The sequence below is a fragment of the Ceratocystis lukuohia genome, assembly GCF_044167205.1.
Source record: "Ceratocystis lukuohia strain C4212 chromosome Unknown Supercontig5_pilon, whole genome shotgun sequence".
Classification (NCBI taxonomy): domain Eukaryota; kingdom Fungi; phylum Ascomycota; class Sordariomycetes; order Microascales; family Ceratocystidaceae; genus Ceratocystis; species Ceratocystis lukuohia.
In genome coordinates, this window is record NW_027263524.1 from 1312676 (window position 1) to 1329967 (window position 17292).

At 47.2% G+C, this 17292-nt stretch overlaps 5 protein-coding genes across 5 annotated transcripts; 4 read left to right on the plus strand and 1 right to left on the minus strand.

Annotated features, from left to right (window-relative positions):
• Positions 1–1750: 1750 nt before the first annotated feature.
• HOO65_050321 (WD domain-containing protein) lies at positions 1751–3853 on the plus strand (the record flags this gene model as incomplete). The annotated part of the gene is made up of 4 exons (XM_071003249.1): positions 1751–1883; positions 1928–2105; positions 2186–3533; positions 3668–3853. The coding sequence occupies 4 exons, from the start codon at positions 1751–1753 to the stop codon at positions 3851–3853; spliced, it is 1845 nt and encodes a 614-aa protein (XP_070858380.1).
• A 3059-nt stretch (positions 3854–6912) lies between these two features.
• Positions 6913–8113, plus strand: HOO65_050322 (uncharacterized protein; the record flags this gene model as incomplete). Its single annotated transcript, XM_071003435.1, has 2 exons — positions 6913–7160; positions 7330–8113. 2 exons carry the CDS (start codon positions 6913–6915, stop codon positions 8111–8113), a joined length of 1032 nt encoding a protein of 343 aa, XP_070858381.1.
• Positions 8114–9395: 1282 nt separating this feature from the next.
• Positions 9396–9779, minus strand: HOO65_050323 (UPF0357 protein YCL012C; the record flags this gene model as incomplete). Its single annotated transcript, XM_071000847.1, has 1 exon — positions 9396–9779. One exon carries the CDS (start codon positions 9777–9779, stop codon positions 9396–9398), a length of 384 nt encoding a protein of 127 aa, XP_070858382.1.
• Positions 9780–10941: 1162 nt separating this feature from the next.
• Positions 10942–12069, plus strand: HOO65_050324 (putative 60S ribosomal protein L28e; the record flags this gene model as incomplete). The annotated part of the gene is made up of 5 exons (XM_071003454.1): positions 10942–10981; positions 11351–11445; positions 11525–11548; positions 11683–11807; positions 11916–12069. 5 exons carry the CDS (start codon positions 10942–10944, stop codon positions 12067–12069), a joined length of 438 nt encoding a protein of 145 aa, XP_070858383.1.
• A 3005-nt stretch (positions 12070–15074) lies between these two features.
• On the plus strand, positions 15075–16899 carry HOO65_050325 (Malate dehydrogenase cytoplasmic; the record flags this gene model as incomplete). Its single annotated transcript, XM_071003289.1, has 6 exons — positions 15075–15087; positions 15340–15371; positions 15524–15722; positions 16023–16482; positions 16547–16691; positions 16756–16899. The coding sequence occupies 6 exons, from the start codon at positions 15075–15077 to the stop codon at positions 16897–16899; spliced, it is 993 nt and encodes a 330-aa protein (XP_070858384.1).
• Between the last annotated feature and the right edge of the window lie 393 nt (positions 16900–17292).

The window sequence follows — 17292 nt, forward strand, 5'->3', positions numbered from 1 at the left end:
CGCCCTGCCATGCCAAAATTGCTGGACGCACCCGCGCACAAGACAAGATCAAAGACCAACAGCGCTAGGCCTCGCCCCATAAATCTAGTCCCTTAAAATGATCACAAGAGAAGTATCAAAAGTCGCACTAATGTACCCTTCACAGAGGGTCGCAGCCATAGTGGACCTAGTGTGGCTGAAAGATACCTTGCCTCAAAGTGTTTCTTGTGCTTATATTGCAGGTACCCACTTGTGGCGTTGGCTGTGCGAGCCCCGGCAGAAGTACTTGGAAGATACAGGTTAGCGAGGGCAGCGATTTGCCTGGCTTCCGCGAATGGACGCTAATGGGCTTTTATGGACTTACTGGTTTTCTGCATGCTTGTATGCTGCCCCACTTTAAGCATGCTTCCCCATCCAATCATCCTTCCTTCCTTTCTGACTTGGCTGGGGCTGGCTTACCTCCCTGTGAAAGAAGCACGAAGAAAAGAAAGAGTGGGAACAAAAAAAGGCAAAAAAAAAAAAAAAAAAAGGTTATGCCGTTGTGCAGCTACCGTCAAAGCTGGCTGTCTTCTCGCTCCTTCTTGGGCCTTGTGCTTGCTATTGCTTTATCCGGCCGCCCAGTTTATCTCTCTTTTTTTTTTCCCCTTTCCTTGCTTTTCCTTGCAAGCCCAAATGAACCCGGTCGAGCAGTGAGGAACCCCTTCCTTCCCTTTTCTGTCCTTTCCTTTTCCTGTTGGCATCACCATCAAAGGCTCTCATTTCTCTTTCTCCTTCTTTCTCTTCTTTCTCCTTCCCTACTTCCCCTCTCCTTCTCATCTCTTCTTTAATCTCAGCCTTGTCCATCTTTGTCCTTTCTATTTTATTTCGAATACGCAAATTCGAGTCTGCCAGCGGCAAACTCCTTTTTTATTTTCCCTTCAAAAAACGACCAAGCCAGCATTAAAGGGTTGTTTGGACCAACAACGAACTCGCCCTTCTAATTTTGTCCCCTGCTGGTCAGCCAGTTTGCCTGTTCTGGTTGATTTATTTCTCTTCACACCCTCAGCCTCGCGTCTGTCTTTGGTCTCGAGCTTCTTGCTCCCTTGAAAGGTCTTTCCATTGTAGTAAAAAAAAAAAGCAAGGAATCAAGGAAAAGAAGAAGGAAAAGAAGACGCAAAGCCCCCGACAAGTCGCTTCGTCTTCCCTCCTTTTCAAACTTTTTTTTCTTGACATTTCGACCGCGATATTTCTCTTCAGCCCTACGCTAGGAGCTTCAAGAATTTGAACTAATCGCCGCACAGCACACTGCACCGCGTCGTATTGTGTTGTGTGTCGTGTCAGTTTCAAACACCGCCAATCGACACCATCTCTTTCGTTCATTGCGTGTTTGCAGGGTGCGCTCAATTCATCGCGTTGTCATTAGACTCGTGATTCTGGGACTACGAAAGAAATCGCCGGCTGGTACATTCTGACTGCAACTGCACGCTGTCGATTATCGCCATCGTGTCTTACTGATTCCAATTTGTTGCTTCAATATCCGCCGTCCGCTTTTCTTGAGATTTATCCTTCGCCTTCACTCTAGCAATCTCGATCTACTTCGCTTACCGCGCCTTTTTTCTTGTTCCCCTTAACTCCTTGGGTTCGCCGCATCGCAGCCGTATCTCCGCCATTTATCTGTCCCTACTTCAGCCTTGCGTTGTCTCGCGATTGCCTCGACCGCACCCGGATCTTTTCTATTCACGACACACATCATCGCCTATCGCCTACAAGTGCTAACATTATCTCGCCAACCATGTCTATGTATCCCCAGCACCCTCCCCGTATGGGTGGTGGTCCTCCCAACAATCGCTTTAACGAGCTATTGGAGCAGATTCGATCTGAGTATGAATCGCAAATCCGGTCTGGCGAAAACTACGAACATCAGAGTATGTTGCATCTCCATAATGTATACTGTCTAGCATTGGTCTAGATTTTTGCGTATCCCTTTTTGATGACTTGATTGATCTCGACGCCTCGTTGGCTTTCGTTCGCTCGCTAACCGCCTATTCTTTTTTCTACCCAACAGTCCAGTCCCAAGTGAGCGAGCTTCAACTCATTCGCGAAAAAGTCTATGCTATGGAGCAGACACACATGACACTTAAGCAAAAGTTCGTCTCTTTCCCTCTTCTTCACGTGGATTATCCTGTCTCCTCCTCGTCCCGACTTTTCTAACAAACATATACTTTAGATTCGAGGAAGAAATTGCTCATCTTAGACGCCAACTTGAAGCTGCCAGAGGCGGCCCTCAGGGCTCTATGGGAGGCCCGCCTCCCCATCCTGTCCAACAACCACCCGCTATTTCCGGTGGAAGTGGTCTCTTCAATGGAATCATGTCCGGCGCTGGCCAGGGTGGTCTTGCCCCTCCACCTCAACAGCAGCCCCCTCAGGGCGATCAGATGCCTCCTCATGGCCAAATGCCTCCAGGTCCTACTGGCTTACCTGTGCCTCCCCCGCCTCCGGGCCCTTCGCAGCAACCTCCCTTTCAACAAAATGCTTATGGCCAGGCTCCTATTTCTAACGGCATGGGACCTCAGCCGCCTCAGTCGACTGCTTCTCCTGGTCCTCGTGGTCGTGGAATGGGCCGCCCCCCTCCGACCGCCGGCCCTGCAACCCCCCAGATTAGCAACCCCATGCCATTTCCTGGCCCTGCGCAGTCGCCCCAGGTCTCTCACCCGACCCCCGACCATGGGCGCATGGGCCCAAGACCCTCTCAAGGCCCCTCAAGCATGGAAGTTGACCCTGATCGCCTTCCCCCACAGCTCAAGAAAACGGGTTCTGATTGGCTCTGTGTGTTCAACGATGCGGTTCCTCGCACACTGGATGTTGACCTTGTCCATACCTTGACACACGAGAGTGTTGTGTGCTGTGTCCGCTTTAGTCATGACGGCAAATACGTTGCTACTGGCTGCAACCGCTCTGCCCAGATCTACGATGTGCAGACTGGTGAGAAGATTTGCGTCCTCCAGGATGAGACGGCCGACGTAACGGGGGATCTTTACATTCGTAGCGTTTGCTTCAGTCCCGATGGTCGCTACCTTGCTACTGGTGCTGAGGACAAGTTGATTCGTGTCTGGGATATCCAGAACCGGACAATCCGCAATACCTTCTCCGGTCACGAACAGGATATCTACTCTCTTGACTTTGCTCGTGATGGCCGGACTATCGCTTCTGGTAGTGGCGATAGGACCGTGCGCCTCTGGGATATCGAAAGTGGCAGCAACACATTTATTCTTACCATTGAAGATGGTGTTACTACAGTTGCCATTTCCCCCGATACCAAGTATGTTGCTGCCGGTTCCCTGGACAAAAGTGTCCGTGTGTGGGACATTCACCAAGGCTATCTTTTGGAGCGTCTGGAAGGCCCCGATGGTCATAAGGACAGCGTGTACTCCGTTGCTTTCTCTCCTAACGGCAAGGATCTCGTGAGTGGTAGCTTGGACAAGACTATCAAGATGTGGGAACTCAACACTCCCCGTGGAGCCTCCAACCCTGGCCCCAAGGGTGGTCGCTGCATCAAGACCTTCGAGGGTCACCGCGTAAGTCTTCCCCACCTTCTACTATTTTACCCAGCGTAGAGATTGTGCTATGTATGTGGCCACACAACTAACCTTCTTTTTTTTTTTACCCCTAGGACTTTGTTCTGTCTGTTGCTTTTACACCTGATGGTCAGTGGGTTATGTCAGGTTCCAAGGACCGTGGTGTTCAATTCTGGGACCCCCGTACTGGCTCTACGCAGCTGATGCTTCAGGGCCATAAGAACTCTGTTATTTCAGTTGCGCCCAGCCCTACTGGCGGTTACTTCGCAACTGGTTCTGGAGATATGCGGGCTCGCATCTGGTCGTACCGCAATATCTAGTGACAGTGTAAGCTAGCCTCCTTATCGTACCTTGATTGCATGTGAGCATACAACGTACGCAAGCACATACATACACATTTGGAGGTTTTGCTAGACATGAAGTTGGACAAAGTGATAGGCTACGGTGTTTTTTTTTGTTTCTCGGCGTTTTATTCCCTTGTGCTCGTCCGCTGTTTGGTGTGCCAAGTATTTGAATGTTTCACCGACCCGGTGTTTATCAATCAATAGATTGCGCTTACTGTCCACCGCTGCTTAAACAACTGCCAGCTCATTCTAACCATGCACAGGACCGGTGGGTGAGCAAGCTTCTGTTAATCTGTCATCACGTTTTTTGCTGGTTCCTGTTCTGGCTACGCAAGAGTGAAAGGGGATATTTCTTTTGTCAGGCCTGGCCTTGTTAGTTTCCTGTTTCTTCCTTTGGCTGTTTTGTGGGTTTGGAATTTAGCAACGTTTTTTTTGCCATGTCGCCTGATTCAACCAGTGTGCTGTAGTATATCTGTAGTCTTCAGTCTGCTTGTTTGTTGGCGATGCGGGTGTGCTGTGTTCTTAATCAGTATTATTTAGTAGGTCTTTTTAGCAAGGTCGTTTAATGCTAAAGGCTTTGTTCATAAAAGAAAAATAAGCGAAGATACCGTTTAGTGAGGGAACGGGTAATAATGAGCAGGTGACCTGGTTTAAGCAGTTTGGTTAAAGAGCATATATATAATAGCCCGCATAGCCCATGCTCCTCCCTGACTCCGATCATCGGCATGACGTGGTTGACGTCAATATTGCTTTGTTAGTTGAATGTGTTGTAAAAGGGAGGGAATTGGCATACAAAATTTCTGGCATGGCCGGTATATATAAAAGCATGCAAAACCCATGAGTAACAGAGGCATGTAAAGGAATGCAGAAGGAAGGGCGGCAGGGGGGCATATGGGTAGTCTATTGAAAAAGCTCGTGATGATGGGTTAAAAAAGATCTGATAAGGAATTGAAGGCGGGTACGAAAACGAGCCATAATGGTGTATGTCAACAGACTTTTTGCCTCGTTCCATTTTTCAAGCACGCTCTTTTTATTTCAGGGGTTATTGACAAAGTTCGAATTGCATGTGAATGACAATGAGGCAAAAATGGAGACGGAGTTAGAGCTAATGGCACTGATATCCCAATCAGAAGACAACTTTCAGTTTTGGTTGATGCCTTCTAATATTCTCTTCTCAGGCTTGGTGTGCAGCTTTTCCTTCCTATGCTATTATTTACCTGTTCTCTTTAACTGACGTTGGCACTATGAGTAATAAAGTTAGTAAGTGACGTTTTCGCGTCTTACTTTCATTTTGACCCCTTGTGTATTCGTACTCGTAACCGGGGGATCCGGAAGTATACAGTATCGAAAAAATGGGCTACAGACTGTATTGCATGTATGTACAGGCTGAAAAAGCGAAGAGGAAATAAAAGTAACACTGTGACAGAGACATGGGGAAGCATGGGGCGCCTGGTAAGACAAAAAAAGAAACAACAAAGAACCGCGCCATTGACCAATACAAGCGTGCAAGACCCTGAAGCTGAGTACTGACTAAGCTGAGCATTCACATGGGGGCTGTCACGGCCTGTGTTTTTCTGTGCAATAACAATAACAGCATAAAAAAGGGCAAAGCTGGTATCCAAGTCAACAGTAAAAAGTCAGGTCATAACGGTAGAGCAACGGCCTGAGAAAATGTGGGCAATTTAAGGCTAGGCATCTTCCAGAGAGAGGGAAAATGGTGCCAGATCAAGAGTGCCACAGGAGAATCAGGCCATAGTCTGCTGGTGGATGGCGAGGTTTTAGAGCCTGTGTGGGGATGAACTATCACGATTTAACGCGCTTTGCGGCTGGGTACGGCACAGGGGATCATTTTTAGATGCGAAAAAAAAAAAAGTTTCCAATAGCGGAATTGAAACAAAACATAGAAGGGCAATGGAATAAAGCCCTCCTATCTCACATTCTACATGCATAACTACGGAAAAGCCGGTGACTTGCAAGTGGATTGTCTGCTTGTGTAATGATACTGATACTGATACTAAACACATACAGCGACAGCAACGTACATACCCATCACATGTTGCAGCTCTATACAAGCTGGGACGAGCCTGGATGGATGTGGTGACCACATAATAAAGCACATGCCGAGACTGACATTGACATTGGCATTGGCATTGACCTCTGCCCCATTCAGTTGGTTGGGCTGGGCTTGGGTTGGGGGGGGTGGGATGGGGAAAGGAGAAAGAAATTTGCTGATTGAGCTTTCTTTGTCCCTTCGATAGGAAAGAGCAGTAATGGATGATAAATAAAGTTAGTCAGTGCCAAAAGTAAAATAGCGGAAGCAGAAGTTCCCGATGATGTGATGGCAAGAGCAAGCATTGTAACAGGCTATTTCCCTTTTTCTGTCTGTGTTTTGTCTTCTTTTTCCTTCTGGCCCGTCTGTTTCCTGTCTTTCCGCTGATTCCACACTTAAAAAGAGCTGGTCTTAAAGTCCGCCTCTCTATTTCTCCCTTTGGATCTTCTTTCCATTTTGCATCCATCAACACATGAGCACAACGGATTCAGGCGGCCAGGCTATTTTTTTTTTTTGCTGAGAGCTGCTCATAATTTTATTATTTAAACGGGTCACATGCCCCCAATTTTTAAGCAGCTTCAGGACAGCTCGACTTCAGCTTCAATTTGGCCATATTCTTGTTTTCTTCTCTTTCGCCCTTTTCTCTTTTTTTTTTTTTCTTCGTCACTAACTAGGAGGAGCTATTGCTGCTCCTTTTCAATCTTTTCAACACCATCGGCTTGGTTGCTCCTCCCTCCTTCTCACAATACAACTTGACTGGTCTTTAAGCCAAATAAAGCCCCCACTTGTCCCGGCCTGACCAGGATTTCTGAGAAGCCTTCCCATTCTTTTATTTCCGCCCTTTCGCTTGGAAACCCGACTTTTCTTTTTCCTACACTTGCTCTCAATCTCTTATTTTTGCGTTTTCGTGCGTCTTCTTGTCGCCTTTCTCCCTGGTTGGCTTGCTTCCATATATCCCTTCGCACGAACGCCTAACCGCATCACCATGGATATTGTTCTTGAAGTCATCGACACCTACGTCGCCGATCACATTTATGCCTGGGCTGTTCCAGCGCGTATCACCTCTCACGGCGGAGTGCCTGGCAGTCACAACAGCTCGGCTTCCTTTAGCAACTGGAAATATGAGCCGGCAACTTCCTATCTCTACATGGAGCCTTCACCATCTGCCTATCTGAGCGAATGGAACCGAGAGCACACTCTTCGCCAGACCATCACTCTATTCTTCATAACCTGGTATGTCATGTCGGCCGTTCTCATCCATCGGTCCTTGTTTGTCTTGCATCTTGCGCCCGCACTCGCTTTCTCCCCCCTCCCCACTGGCTGTTTTACGTTTTTCATATCTCCAAGGACCTTGCAACGTCATATGCTAACCACGGATTTGGCCCTCCCTTCCTTTACTTAGGATCTTTGGTGTTTTGCTGTACTTCATTTTCGCTACTCTTTCCTACTGTTTCATTTTCGACAAGCGTACCTTTGACCATCCTCGATTCCTCAAGAATCAAATGTCACTCGAGATAAAGCAGGCTAACCAGTCTCTACCTCTCATGGCTGTCCTCACCATCCCCTTCTTCGTCTGCGAAGTCAAGGGCTGGGGCAAGCTATACGACACTCTGGACCAAGCTCCCGCTTGGTGGTACAACTGGCTACAGTTTCCCCTTTTCCTGGTCTTCACTGACTTTTGGATCTACTGGATTCACCGCGGCCTTCACCACCCACGCATCTACAAACACCTGCACAAGCCTCACCACAAGTGGATTATGCCCACTCCTTTTGCCAGCCATGCATTCCATCCCGTCGATGGATGGGCCCAGTCCCTACCATACCACATCTTCCCCTTCGTCTTCCCTTTGCAAAAGGTAGCCTATGTTATTTTGTTTGCCTTTGTCAATTTCTGGACTATCATGATCCACGATGGTGAGTATCTTACTGATAACCCAGTTGTCAATGGGGCTGCGTGTCACTCGCTACATCACTCAAAGTTTGAGGTCAACTATGGCCAGTTTTTCACCATTCTCGACCGCCTGGGTGGCACCTACAGACGCCCCGAGGCCTACATGTTCGAGAAGGAGCTGAAGATGTCCAAGAAGACGTTCCAGAAGGAGACTCAAGAAGTTGATGACGTCGTCAAGGAGGTCGAGGGCGGCGATGACCGGTCATACGGAGCTGAGGATAAGAAGACCAAATGAGCGATAAGCAACATTGTTCTTTGCACAGCCTTTACTTTTTGTCCATTCAATTTTGCTTCTTTTTTTTTCTTCTGCACATGGGAAAGCAAAAGATCTCGTTTTCCCCCTCTTCGCGGAGGATTATACCGCCTGGGACGGTGGTTGTGTACCGTTTCGTACACGATTTATATTGGCCATCCCTCTTATCCCTTTCAGTCTGCGTACCGCACAATCTTCTCTTTCATTTGCTTTCTTGTCAATATTTGTCATTTTCTGGGTCCTGCTTCTGACGTTGGTGTGCGCTCCAGACTACAGGCAAGGTAAGATATTGTGTCACGTCCCGTCACGTCATTCTACACATCAATGGGTTGTTAGCCTGCTTATTTTTAGTTTTCATATTTTGCAATGGATGAATTTGCTGTCTCTATTTTTATTCTGGGAGGCTTGGGGAACGGAGGGTTCTTGGAGAAAACGACTGGTAGGCGTTGGGATCGTTTCGAAAGAAAAGAGGGCGACGAGAGAGTCCGCCCTGTGGCTGTGGATATGACCATGATAAACTTACTCGACGACCTATTTATTTTGCTTCTTAGTTTCATACAATACATACCTAATAACGATGCTCGTCTTAGCTATCAAGATAAAAGGCATCGGCAAATTACTCTCTTGAAAGAAACTAGACTAATAGAAACAAAGAGGGCAAATGGGTTTATTTGGCACACAGCGCATTGATACTAGAAAGGACCAAGTCTATCGGGGAAAAGCTACTACCAAACAAAGGGACATAACAGAGCGTGGATATTGGAACATCAGACCAGGTGGTGTCTGCAAATAAAAAAGAAACAGCTATACTAGTAGCGAGAACTTCTAGCAAGTGCCTCTAATTGCTTCCAAAGCCCTCTTATTCATTGTGGGTTGTTACGAGGAGATATGTGGTCCAGATACCAATAGAGCAGTAATAAATAACGAGATGATTCCCTGCACAAGTCGGATTTTTAACTAGCTAGGATACATGCGGACATGTATCGGCAGTGATGTCGGCAGATAATGCCGTAGTTGGAATTGAGATGAAAACAATGGCTTATAACGGAGGAAGAAGGGTTAACATGAGATTGACCCAATGGAACAAAGGAAAAGTAATGGCAACGGCGCCAATGCAATAGAAAGGAAAATAAAAGTGAAACAAAGGAAAAAAAGAAGAAATACGCAATGAATGATGACGAATTAACAAGAAAAGAGCAAAGGTAGTGTCTATTAGCAGGATCAGAGATATCTGTTTCCACGTTCAAGGAGACAAAGCCAACGCTCATGAGAAGCTGACGAACTTGGGGTCCTTCGGCAGACCATCAGCCCCAATACCGTTGGCACGGAACCGCTGCTCCATGTACACCTTGCGTGCCTCATCAAACGGAAGCCGGCGCTTCTTCATGATTTTGAGTATCTCAGCCTTGGCACTATCGTCAAGGCCGGCTCGCGAATCGCCGTCAGCGACATTGCCAGCTAGGTTGAACGTGCTGCTGCTGAGGCCAGCCTCCAGGTCTCCCTGGAATGATGTTGGCAGAGCCTGGTATAAGTGGTCGCGGCCGGGGATGGAGAGGCTGGCGAGGATGGGAACCCAGTAAACGCGGGTCAAATAAAGGGCGGTCACGAGGAGCGTCAGGAAGAAGCCAATAGAGGCGTAGAACATCATGTTGGGCGACGCCGAGCAAAAGAGGGTAGAGGTTGTAGTCAGGTCCTCGATGGTGATTAAGTGTGCTTTGTCGAGAAGCCAGTAGTCAATCGTTCGTTAGGCCAGACCCAAAGCGGAACTTGTAAGTACGCGTAAGCTAGACAAGACAAGGCTGTAAAGAAAGATCGTGAGGAGCAGAGCTGATCCGACAACTTTTTTTCCTAAAAGATAAATTTGCAGTATAAAGCGGGCAATACAGCAGAGAGCCGCGATGTAAAAAGATCGGCAACAAAATTTCTTGAGCAGGTTTAGGTATTAGAGTAAGAAATAGATTCTTATCACAATGACAAACACAGCACGCCAAGCGGGCCTGTATTAGCAAAGTAGGGAGTAAAGTGTCTGCAGCAAACCTGCTTGCAAGGAATCAGCTGATCGGAAGCGACGGCTGAGGCAAGGCTTTAAGAAAGGGAAATGGTAGCTCACTAACAGAAGTATAATGGGGGGGGGGGGGGGGTTGCTTCAATCTAAGCTCAGAGCTATTAGTGCCCTTGTCGCTGTACGCAAATAGCGGTTTGAAATAAGACCTGAAAAGAGATGACGAGGCTTCGAGATTGTTCGAGTTGCAGGTCAAGGTTAGGTCTTTCTTCATAGAACACAAGCTTGAGTTATATATGGACGAAATTAGGCAGAGAAACTGCTTCTGTTTGAGGTTTTGTTGGCCCGATTCATGCTTTCGTCTTGAGGAGGCTTGGCTACTCCTCAAAAACACAGGCTTATTTTATGCAAGAACGCCTAATAGCCAATCAACAAGAGCTTCTTGACATAAGGTCGTGATGATGTTTCCTGCACCTTTCTAGCATTCGACCCAAAACTAGCAGCGATGGCCCCAACCCATTTCCTCTTTGCAATCTTCATTAAAGTAATCATTGGTTCTAGAAAAGTCAGTTCTCCAGTTATTGTGTGGCGTAATGTGGCATATGATAAATGTGGCTGGGTTTTTCAAGCCCTTTGCTGTGTGCACTAGTCCCAAATAGGAAGGGAATCCAAGCCCACACAATTTTGACTGCGTCGAAATTCGAAACACCCAAAAAGTATCACCACTCTAGCAGAATCTCACCCCCGGACTTATCTCTACGTCTTGTCAAGGAGTATATTCCCTCATCACGCTCAAAAACCAGCCAAAATGTCCAACGTTTCTTACGATCTCATTTGGGAAGTTGCCCGTAAGTTTTTGACTTTCCGGCACAATAGCCTGCCAATACAACGCACCGAGAATTCATGTTGTCCTGTGCCGACCCATAGCCGATTTTGGACCCGAACGATTGCTAGCTACACTGCCGTCAGAAGACAATGCGTACCAAGGAGGAAGGAAATGGATTATACATGAGGAAACTATTGTCAAATTTTTTTCTGTCATGATACTGCGATGATGTCAGGAATTCGGCGCAGTCTTACGGCAGTGTACCATTTGTGTCATCGCTCCACCTGTAGCGATTGTCGCAGCATCGCAGGGGATTTGAAAGAATAGGGAATTGGCGCGAGGCTTATTAAGGCAAAACCCAGCTAGATATGCTAACACTCAGGGTATACAGGCAACCAGAACTCCTTCCTGGTCAAGCGCAAAACCAACGGCGGTGTCCAGCTGTCGCGCGACCCCATGAACCTGACCAACGTCCACTCCAAGAAGGTAAGTTATGACTACATGTCCAATCCCAGATGGAGGAACGGTAAATGAAAATCTTTCAATGCTAACAACTACATTACAGCACGCTGGTTTCGCCAATGAAAAGGTAACCTCCGCCCTTCCCGTCTTCTGTATACAACGGCTTAGATATGGGACATCCATCCCCCGGCAATTACCGATCCCAAGAAGTCGCCGGTTCTTGACGGAACGCAAAACTAACGCCTTGAATTTTGTTTCTAGGCCGTCGGTCTGGTGCCCGCCTCTAACGGTGGTGTCACCCTCCTGACCAAGAAGCCCTCTGCTGCTTCCAGCCCCGCTAAGAGCACCATCTCCGTCACCTTCCCCGCCACCAAGGACACCCGTCGGTATGTTGTACTGCTCTTTCTCGAAATACGCACTGTTTGACAGGCGAAGACAGCATTTTTCCCAACATGAACTGAATGTCCACTAACATACCACTTTCTTTCCTATAGCACCTTCAAGGCTGTTGCCACTGCCACCGCTGTCTCTGGTTACCGCCCTGACCTACGTGAGGCCGCTATCCAGCGCGCCTCCTCTCTGAAGCACGCTACCAAGCCCGTCAAGGCTTCGCCCGAGGCTAAGCCCCGTGGCAAGAAGGCTCTGTAAATGCCTGCTTAAACAGTAGCATGTTACTTGGAAGTCTTTTTTGTTGTTCTATTCCATATCTTACGAAGGATGTATCATGAAAAAGGGAACCATCTGGGAATTGGGAAATCCCGCTTCAGGATAACGAGCTGGTCATGAACCAAAAAGGAATAAAAATTCATAATAAGACCAACAAAATCAACAAAACCTCTCGCTGATTCAAGCTGCAAAAAAGGGAAAAAGGATTACGTGTGTGAGTGTATGTTAGTAGTAAGATATGGGCTGCTGTGAAAATGCCCTAGCTTCATTCATTGATCGCCAGGCAGACACTCAGCGCTCAATCACGCAAGACAGCGAAGTTCAAAGTCCAAAAACAAGTGTAAGCCTTTTGTTGCATCGTAGCCCACCAAGCCAAATGTTAGGGCACCGAAATGCGTGAGAAATATAAAAATCGCTAGCCATGCCTTTCCTCGGACATGATCTCCGGCAAAAAAAAAACAATAGCAATAGTAATAGCAACTAAATAGAAGCCTGATATTAGAAAAAGCCCACAGCCCGGCGTGGATCCGGGGCCCGTCCAAAGCTTGCAGCCAAACGTTTTAAAGCCAGTGTTGACCCGAGATTCGCAAGTTTTACATCGACTTTTGAGGCCGTCCCCCCAAGCCTATGTCGGAGGGAAAGGAAAGGTGTGATAATGGAGAAGACGTAGTGACGAAGGGAAGGAAGGCAAGAAGAAGAAAGGGAAACCACCCATGTATATATAATTAACTGCCTTGTGCCCTGATGCGCCTTCTTTTGCAGCTGTCAGATCTGGTGGAGTTATCTCGACTAGCCTCGGACAAGAGTCCCAAGGCTTCTTTCTGACTTCATTGGACAGCTACGCAAGCACAAACCTTTGCTTCTTGTACGAGGATATATAGCCATTAGAATATCCATGGTCCTTTTCTGGTCATTATCCGGCTGTTGCCGAGGTGTTGTTAGCTGAAGCTTCAATACGGCGATAATCAATCGGGAGCAAAGGCCATTATCACAAGCTAAACCAATAGCCAGAATCCGAAACATGGCGTTAACTAGAAGCCAGTGACAAATAGAAGGTGCGGCTATCAAACAAAGCAACTGGCTGCAAGAAAACAAGACGTAGCCTCCCGAACTAAGGACCGAACTGGTCCGATTTTCTGTTAGGATTGAAATGAAGCAAGGATTCTAGAGCGCCATGCAGAAGAGAATGGTATGCCGAGGAAGACGAGCACTAGGCAATAGAGGGGCTATGGTCCAGAAGGCGCAATGTACCATCTACTTCTTTTGCGCCCCTGCACGCACAAGCTTGGGATCCGGTTGGTGGCAGCGCTAGAGCGGCTATCCCTCATATAGCTTCTATTTTTTCATTAGGGAGAAGCAAATGCTGTAGAGCTTATGTCTACACAAATTATATCCAACGGCGAATCGGCGTGGATACGTCGGGCCGAACTTTAAATGATTATGCTGGAAATTCTCGTCCATGATAACAATGAATGCCCCGCCTCCTGATTTCCCCGTCGCATGCTTTTCATCTCTCTTATTTTAGGCTGGCCTCCAACTAAAACAATTCTAAGGGAGGAGGGAGAAGAGAGCCGGAAACCGCAAAACGAAGTGGGTTGTTGATAAAAGTTGGGGAAACACGGATTTCAAGCCTCAAGACTAAGAGGCTCTTCAAACTCAAAACTCAGGTTGCATGTGTTTGATTTGTCTCATATGGAGAAAACACAACTGCACATGCATGCATGCTAAGCTTGCGGATTCTTATTGGAGCTCACGGTCATTCTCATCCCTTTGTCCATTTGCTCAGGCGCTCTCTCCAGCCCCAGATACGGATGTCCTTGCTGGGTACAGCATCATCCCTCTCAAGCCTTTGGCCCATTACGTGAGGTTGCAGCATCAAGCTTCTCCAACTTTAACAGTAGTGGCGTTAGTGGGGGCTTTTTTTTTTTGCACTGGGCCAGCTTTGTAATGTGCACATCCTGGTTCGATATGTTTAGAAACACCCAGCAAGTGCGGGGACAAGAATGGGGCCAGGCAGCGGAGGGCAGGAGCAGTAAATTCACAAGGCAGGAAAGCAGCAGCCAAAAAGCAGACTGTCAAACTTCGATATCAGAGATAAATTATACAGAGACCCAATATACAAGACTTCACATACAAAAGTAGTCCTCAATGGTCTTCTTTCCAGCCTAGATTTCCGGCTGACCCAACATCCTCTGCCCCATAGATGCCAACTAGTAAGAACCTTCATTCCTTTGTGGCAGCTGCGTATGTATGTATGCAAGGCAAGGTCTTACTTTTTGTTGAACCCGCGCAAGAGAAATTTGGGACTGGGAAGGAAACAATCTCAGGAGCCCCTCCTTCTTGGCGGCAGCGCATATAATGTATCAAACACACACGTCTACATGTAGTCCTGTCCATTTGCCCTTAACAGGATACTAATATGGGGTCATGCCGTGACCAAATAACAAACCAGGCACACCCATAGAGGTGTTTGTAGTACTGCATACCATGTAGGGGAGAAAAGGAGGAACAGAACAGGTGGAAGGAGGGTGCGAAGTTTTCCCTAGTGAGCATCTGTGCTATTTCTTATGGTGGTACCTTCCAATGTTGGAGCTTGCACTTGCTTCTTTGCCGCGATAAAACCTGGTATCCCCAGCCGCAACTTGCTTAAATACCGAATTAGTGCTCCTTCCCTACTTTCAAGCTCCCTCATATCTCTTCCTCAACCATTTGCCCTTCTTACTGCCTTGTACTTATTTGACTCTCATCTCCCATCTTCCCCTCATTTCTCCTTCTCTTTCTTTCTCCTTCTCTTTCATCCTCCTTCATCACCCAACTCTACTCTTTTCCAAGTCTTTCCATCCATCACCCTTCTCTCTGTTCTATCTCTTCTTGCATTGCCTTCATCTCTCTTTTATTCTGACTCTGTTACAGTTCATTCTGTAAGCACTCAGTATAGCCCTTCTTAACATAACTCTTCTATCTTAATAACCCGACACATCGCCATCATGGTCAAGGCTGGTGAGTTCATGATTATTGACTGCCCTTCCATATCACTTTCTCCTACCCGATCAATACAAAAGAACTGTCATTGGCTTTCATCATCGACAAATAATGCAAAGCCGTCTGGACTGGACACTATATATTGTCTCGTTCATTGGTTCAACCAATGCAGCCGAACCCATTAAATAGCCACCATCACCAGGGTTTAGCTGTAACCGTTCACTAATCAAGTTTCTCAATGCTAATATATTCATTTCCCTCACTTTCTAGTTGTTGCTGGAGCTGCTGGCGGTATCGGTCAGGTAAGATAATTCCATACAAAAGCTCCCATCATAAATGACCTTCCGGTCCTCCGGAGAGAGAGAGAGGGGAAACTCATATCCCATGAAACTCATTGAAACCCCGCTGGACCATTGTTGGAGAAAGCTTGCTAACCATGCATTTTTGGTTTTAGCCCCTGTCGCTGCTACTCAAACTATCTCCCCTAGTTGATGAGCTCGCCCTGTACGATGTCGTCAACACCCCCGGCGTTGCTGCTGATCTCTCTCATATTTCCTCCAAGGCCACTGTAACCGGCTACCTTCCTGAGAATGATGGCCTCAAGACTGCCTTCAAGGATGCCGATATCATTGTGATTCCTGCTGGTATCCCTCGTAAGTGGAATCGCTACTCTATCGTCAAATTATTTTTTTTTCTTTTCATTTCCCTACTTAAGCTCCTTGGTTCCTCTTTCCCCCAACCAATTGCTCCGAAACGGAGCTTTGGGTTGAGAACCTATAGTTGCATTTTGTCATATTTTTTCTTCTCTTTTTCCCTTGGTCTTCCTTCTTTTTGACGTGCATATCCCAACAATTGTTATGCACATAAATCCCACCCTTGCTCTCAAAACCATATTGTAAAAAAGCAAAAACTCATCACCGGAAGCTATGGTTTATTAACTACTACTGTACTAGGCAAACCTGGCATGACCCGTGATGACCTCTTCAACATCAATGCAGGAATCGTCAAGGGTCTCATTGTTGCCGCTGCCGAGGTCGCTCCCAAGGCTTTTATTTTGGTTATTTCTAACCCTGTGAATTCTACTGTTCCCATCTCTGCTGAGACCCTCAAGGCTAAGGGCGTCTTTGATCCTAAGCGCCTGTTTGGTGTCACTACCCTGGACATCGTTCGTGCCGAAACATTTGTTTCTGAGATTACTGGAGTGGCCAAGTCTGACCTGACTGTCCCTGTTATTGGTGGACACTCGGGTGAGACCATCGTTCCTCTTTTCAGCAAGGTGACTCCGTCAGTTACCATTCCTGACGACAAGTACGATGCTCTTGTCAACCGAGTGCAGTTTGGTGGTGATGAGGTTGTAAAGGCCAAGAACGGTGCTGGCTCCGCTACGCTTTCTATGGCCTATGCTGGCTTCCGGTAAGTCTAGAACCTTGATACTTATTAGGAGCACTTTTTAAGCAAGTACTAACACTCAAAACAGCTTTGCCGAGAAGGTTCTGCGCGCTGCTGCCGGTGAGAAGGGACTAGTTGAACCTTCTTACGTCTACCTGCCTGGCGTGCCTGGTGGTGCCGAGGTTGCTAGTCAAACTGGATGCGATTTCTTCTCCGTTCCCGTTGAACTGGGTGTATGTGACCAACTCTTCTATAACCCTCTTTGGATTGCGGTAACTAACTTTAACGTCTGTACAGCGCGATGGTGTCGAGAAAGCTCACAACCCCCTTTCAGGCTTGACTGCCAAAGAAGATACTCTTGTGAAGGCCTGCCTGGAAGGTCTCAAGGGAAGCATCGAGAAGGGCGTTGTTTTTGCTAACAAGCCCGCAGAGCAAAAGTGAATAACCTTTATACCTCTCCCCCATCCACTTCCCCCATCCCACCACCATAACATACCCCTTTTCCTTCCATCTACAGCAACACAGCGCGCATCATCAGCATTATTGGAGCCACCAATGTCCCATAAAACCCAAAGCAACTCTCTTCTTCTTGCCTACACTATCACCCCACTAAACTACATCACACCACATTACATATCCTTCTCTTGCCCTTGCAGCCCAAAGTATCATACAACAAGCAGCAATCGGCAAGCTGAGCTTTGTGTGTGTGCGTTGTGAGTGAATATGTAGGCAAAGATAGAAGAGGTTCTGGGGAAGTGCATGAGATGGATGATGAGCATACCCCTCCCTGATCATGATGATATTTTGTTTTTTTTTCGTTTTATTTTCGTTTCA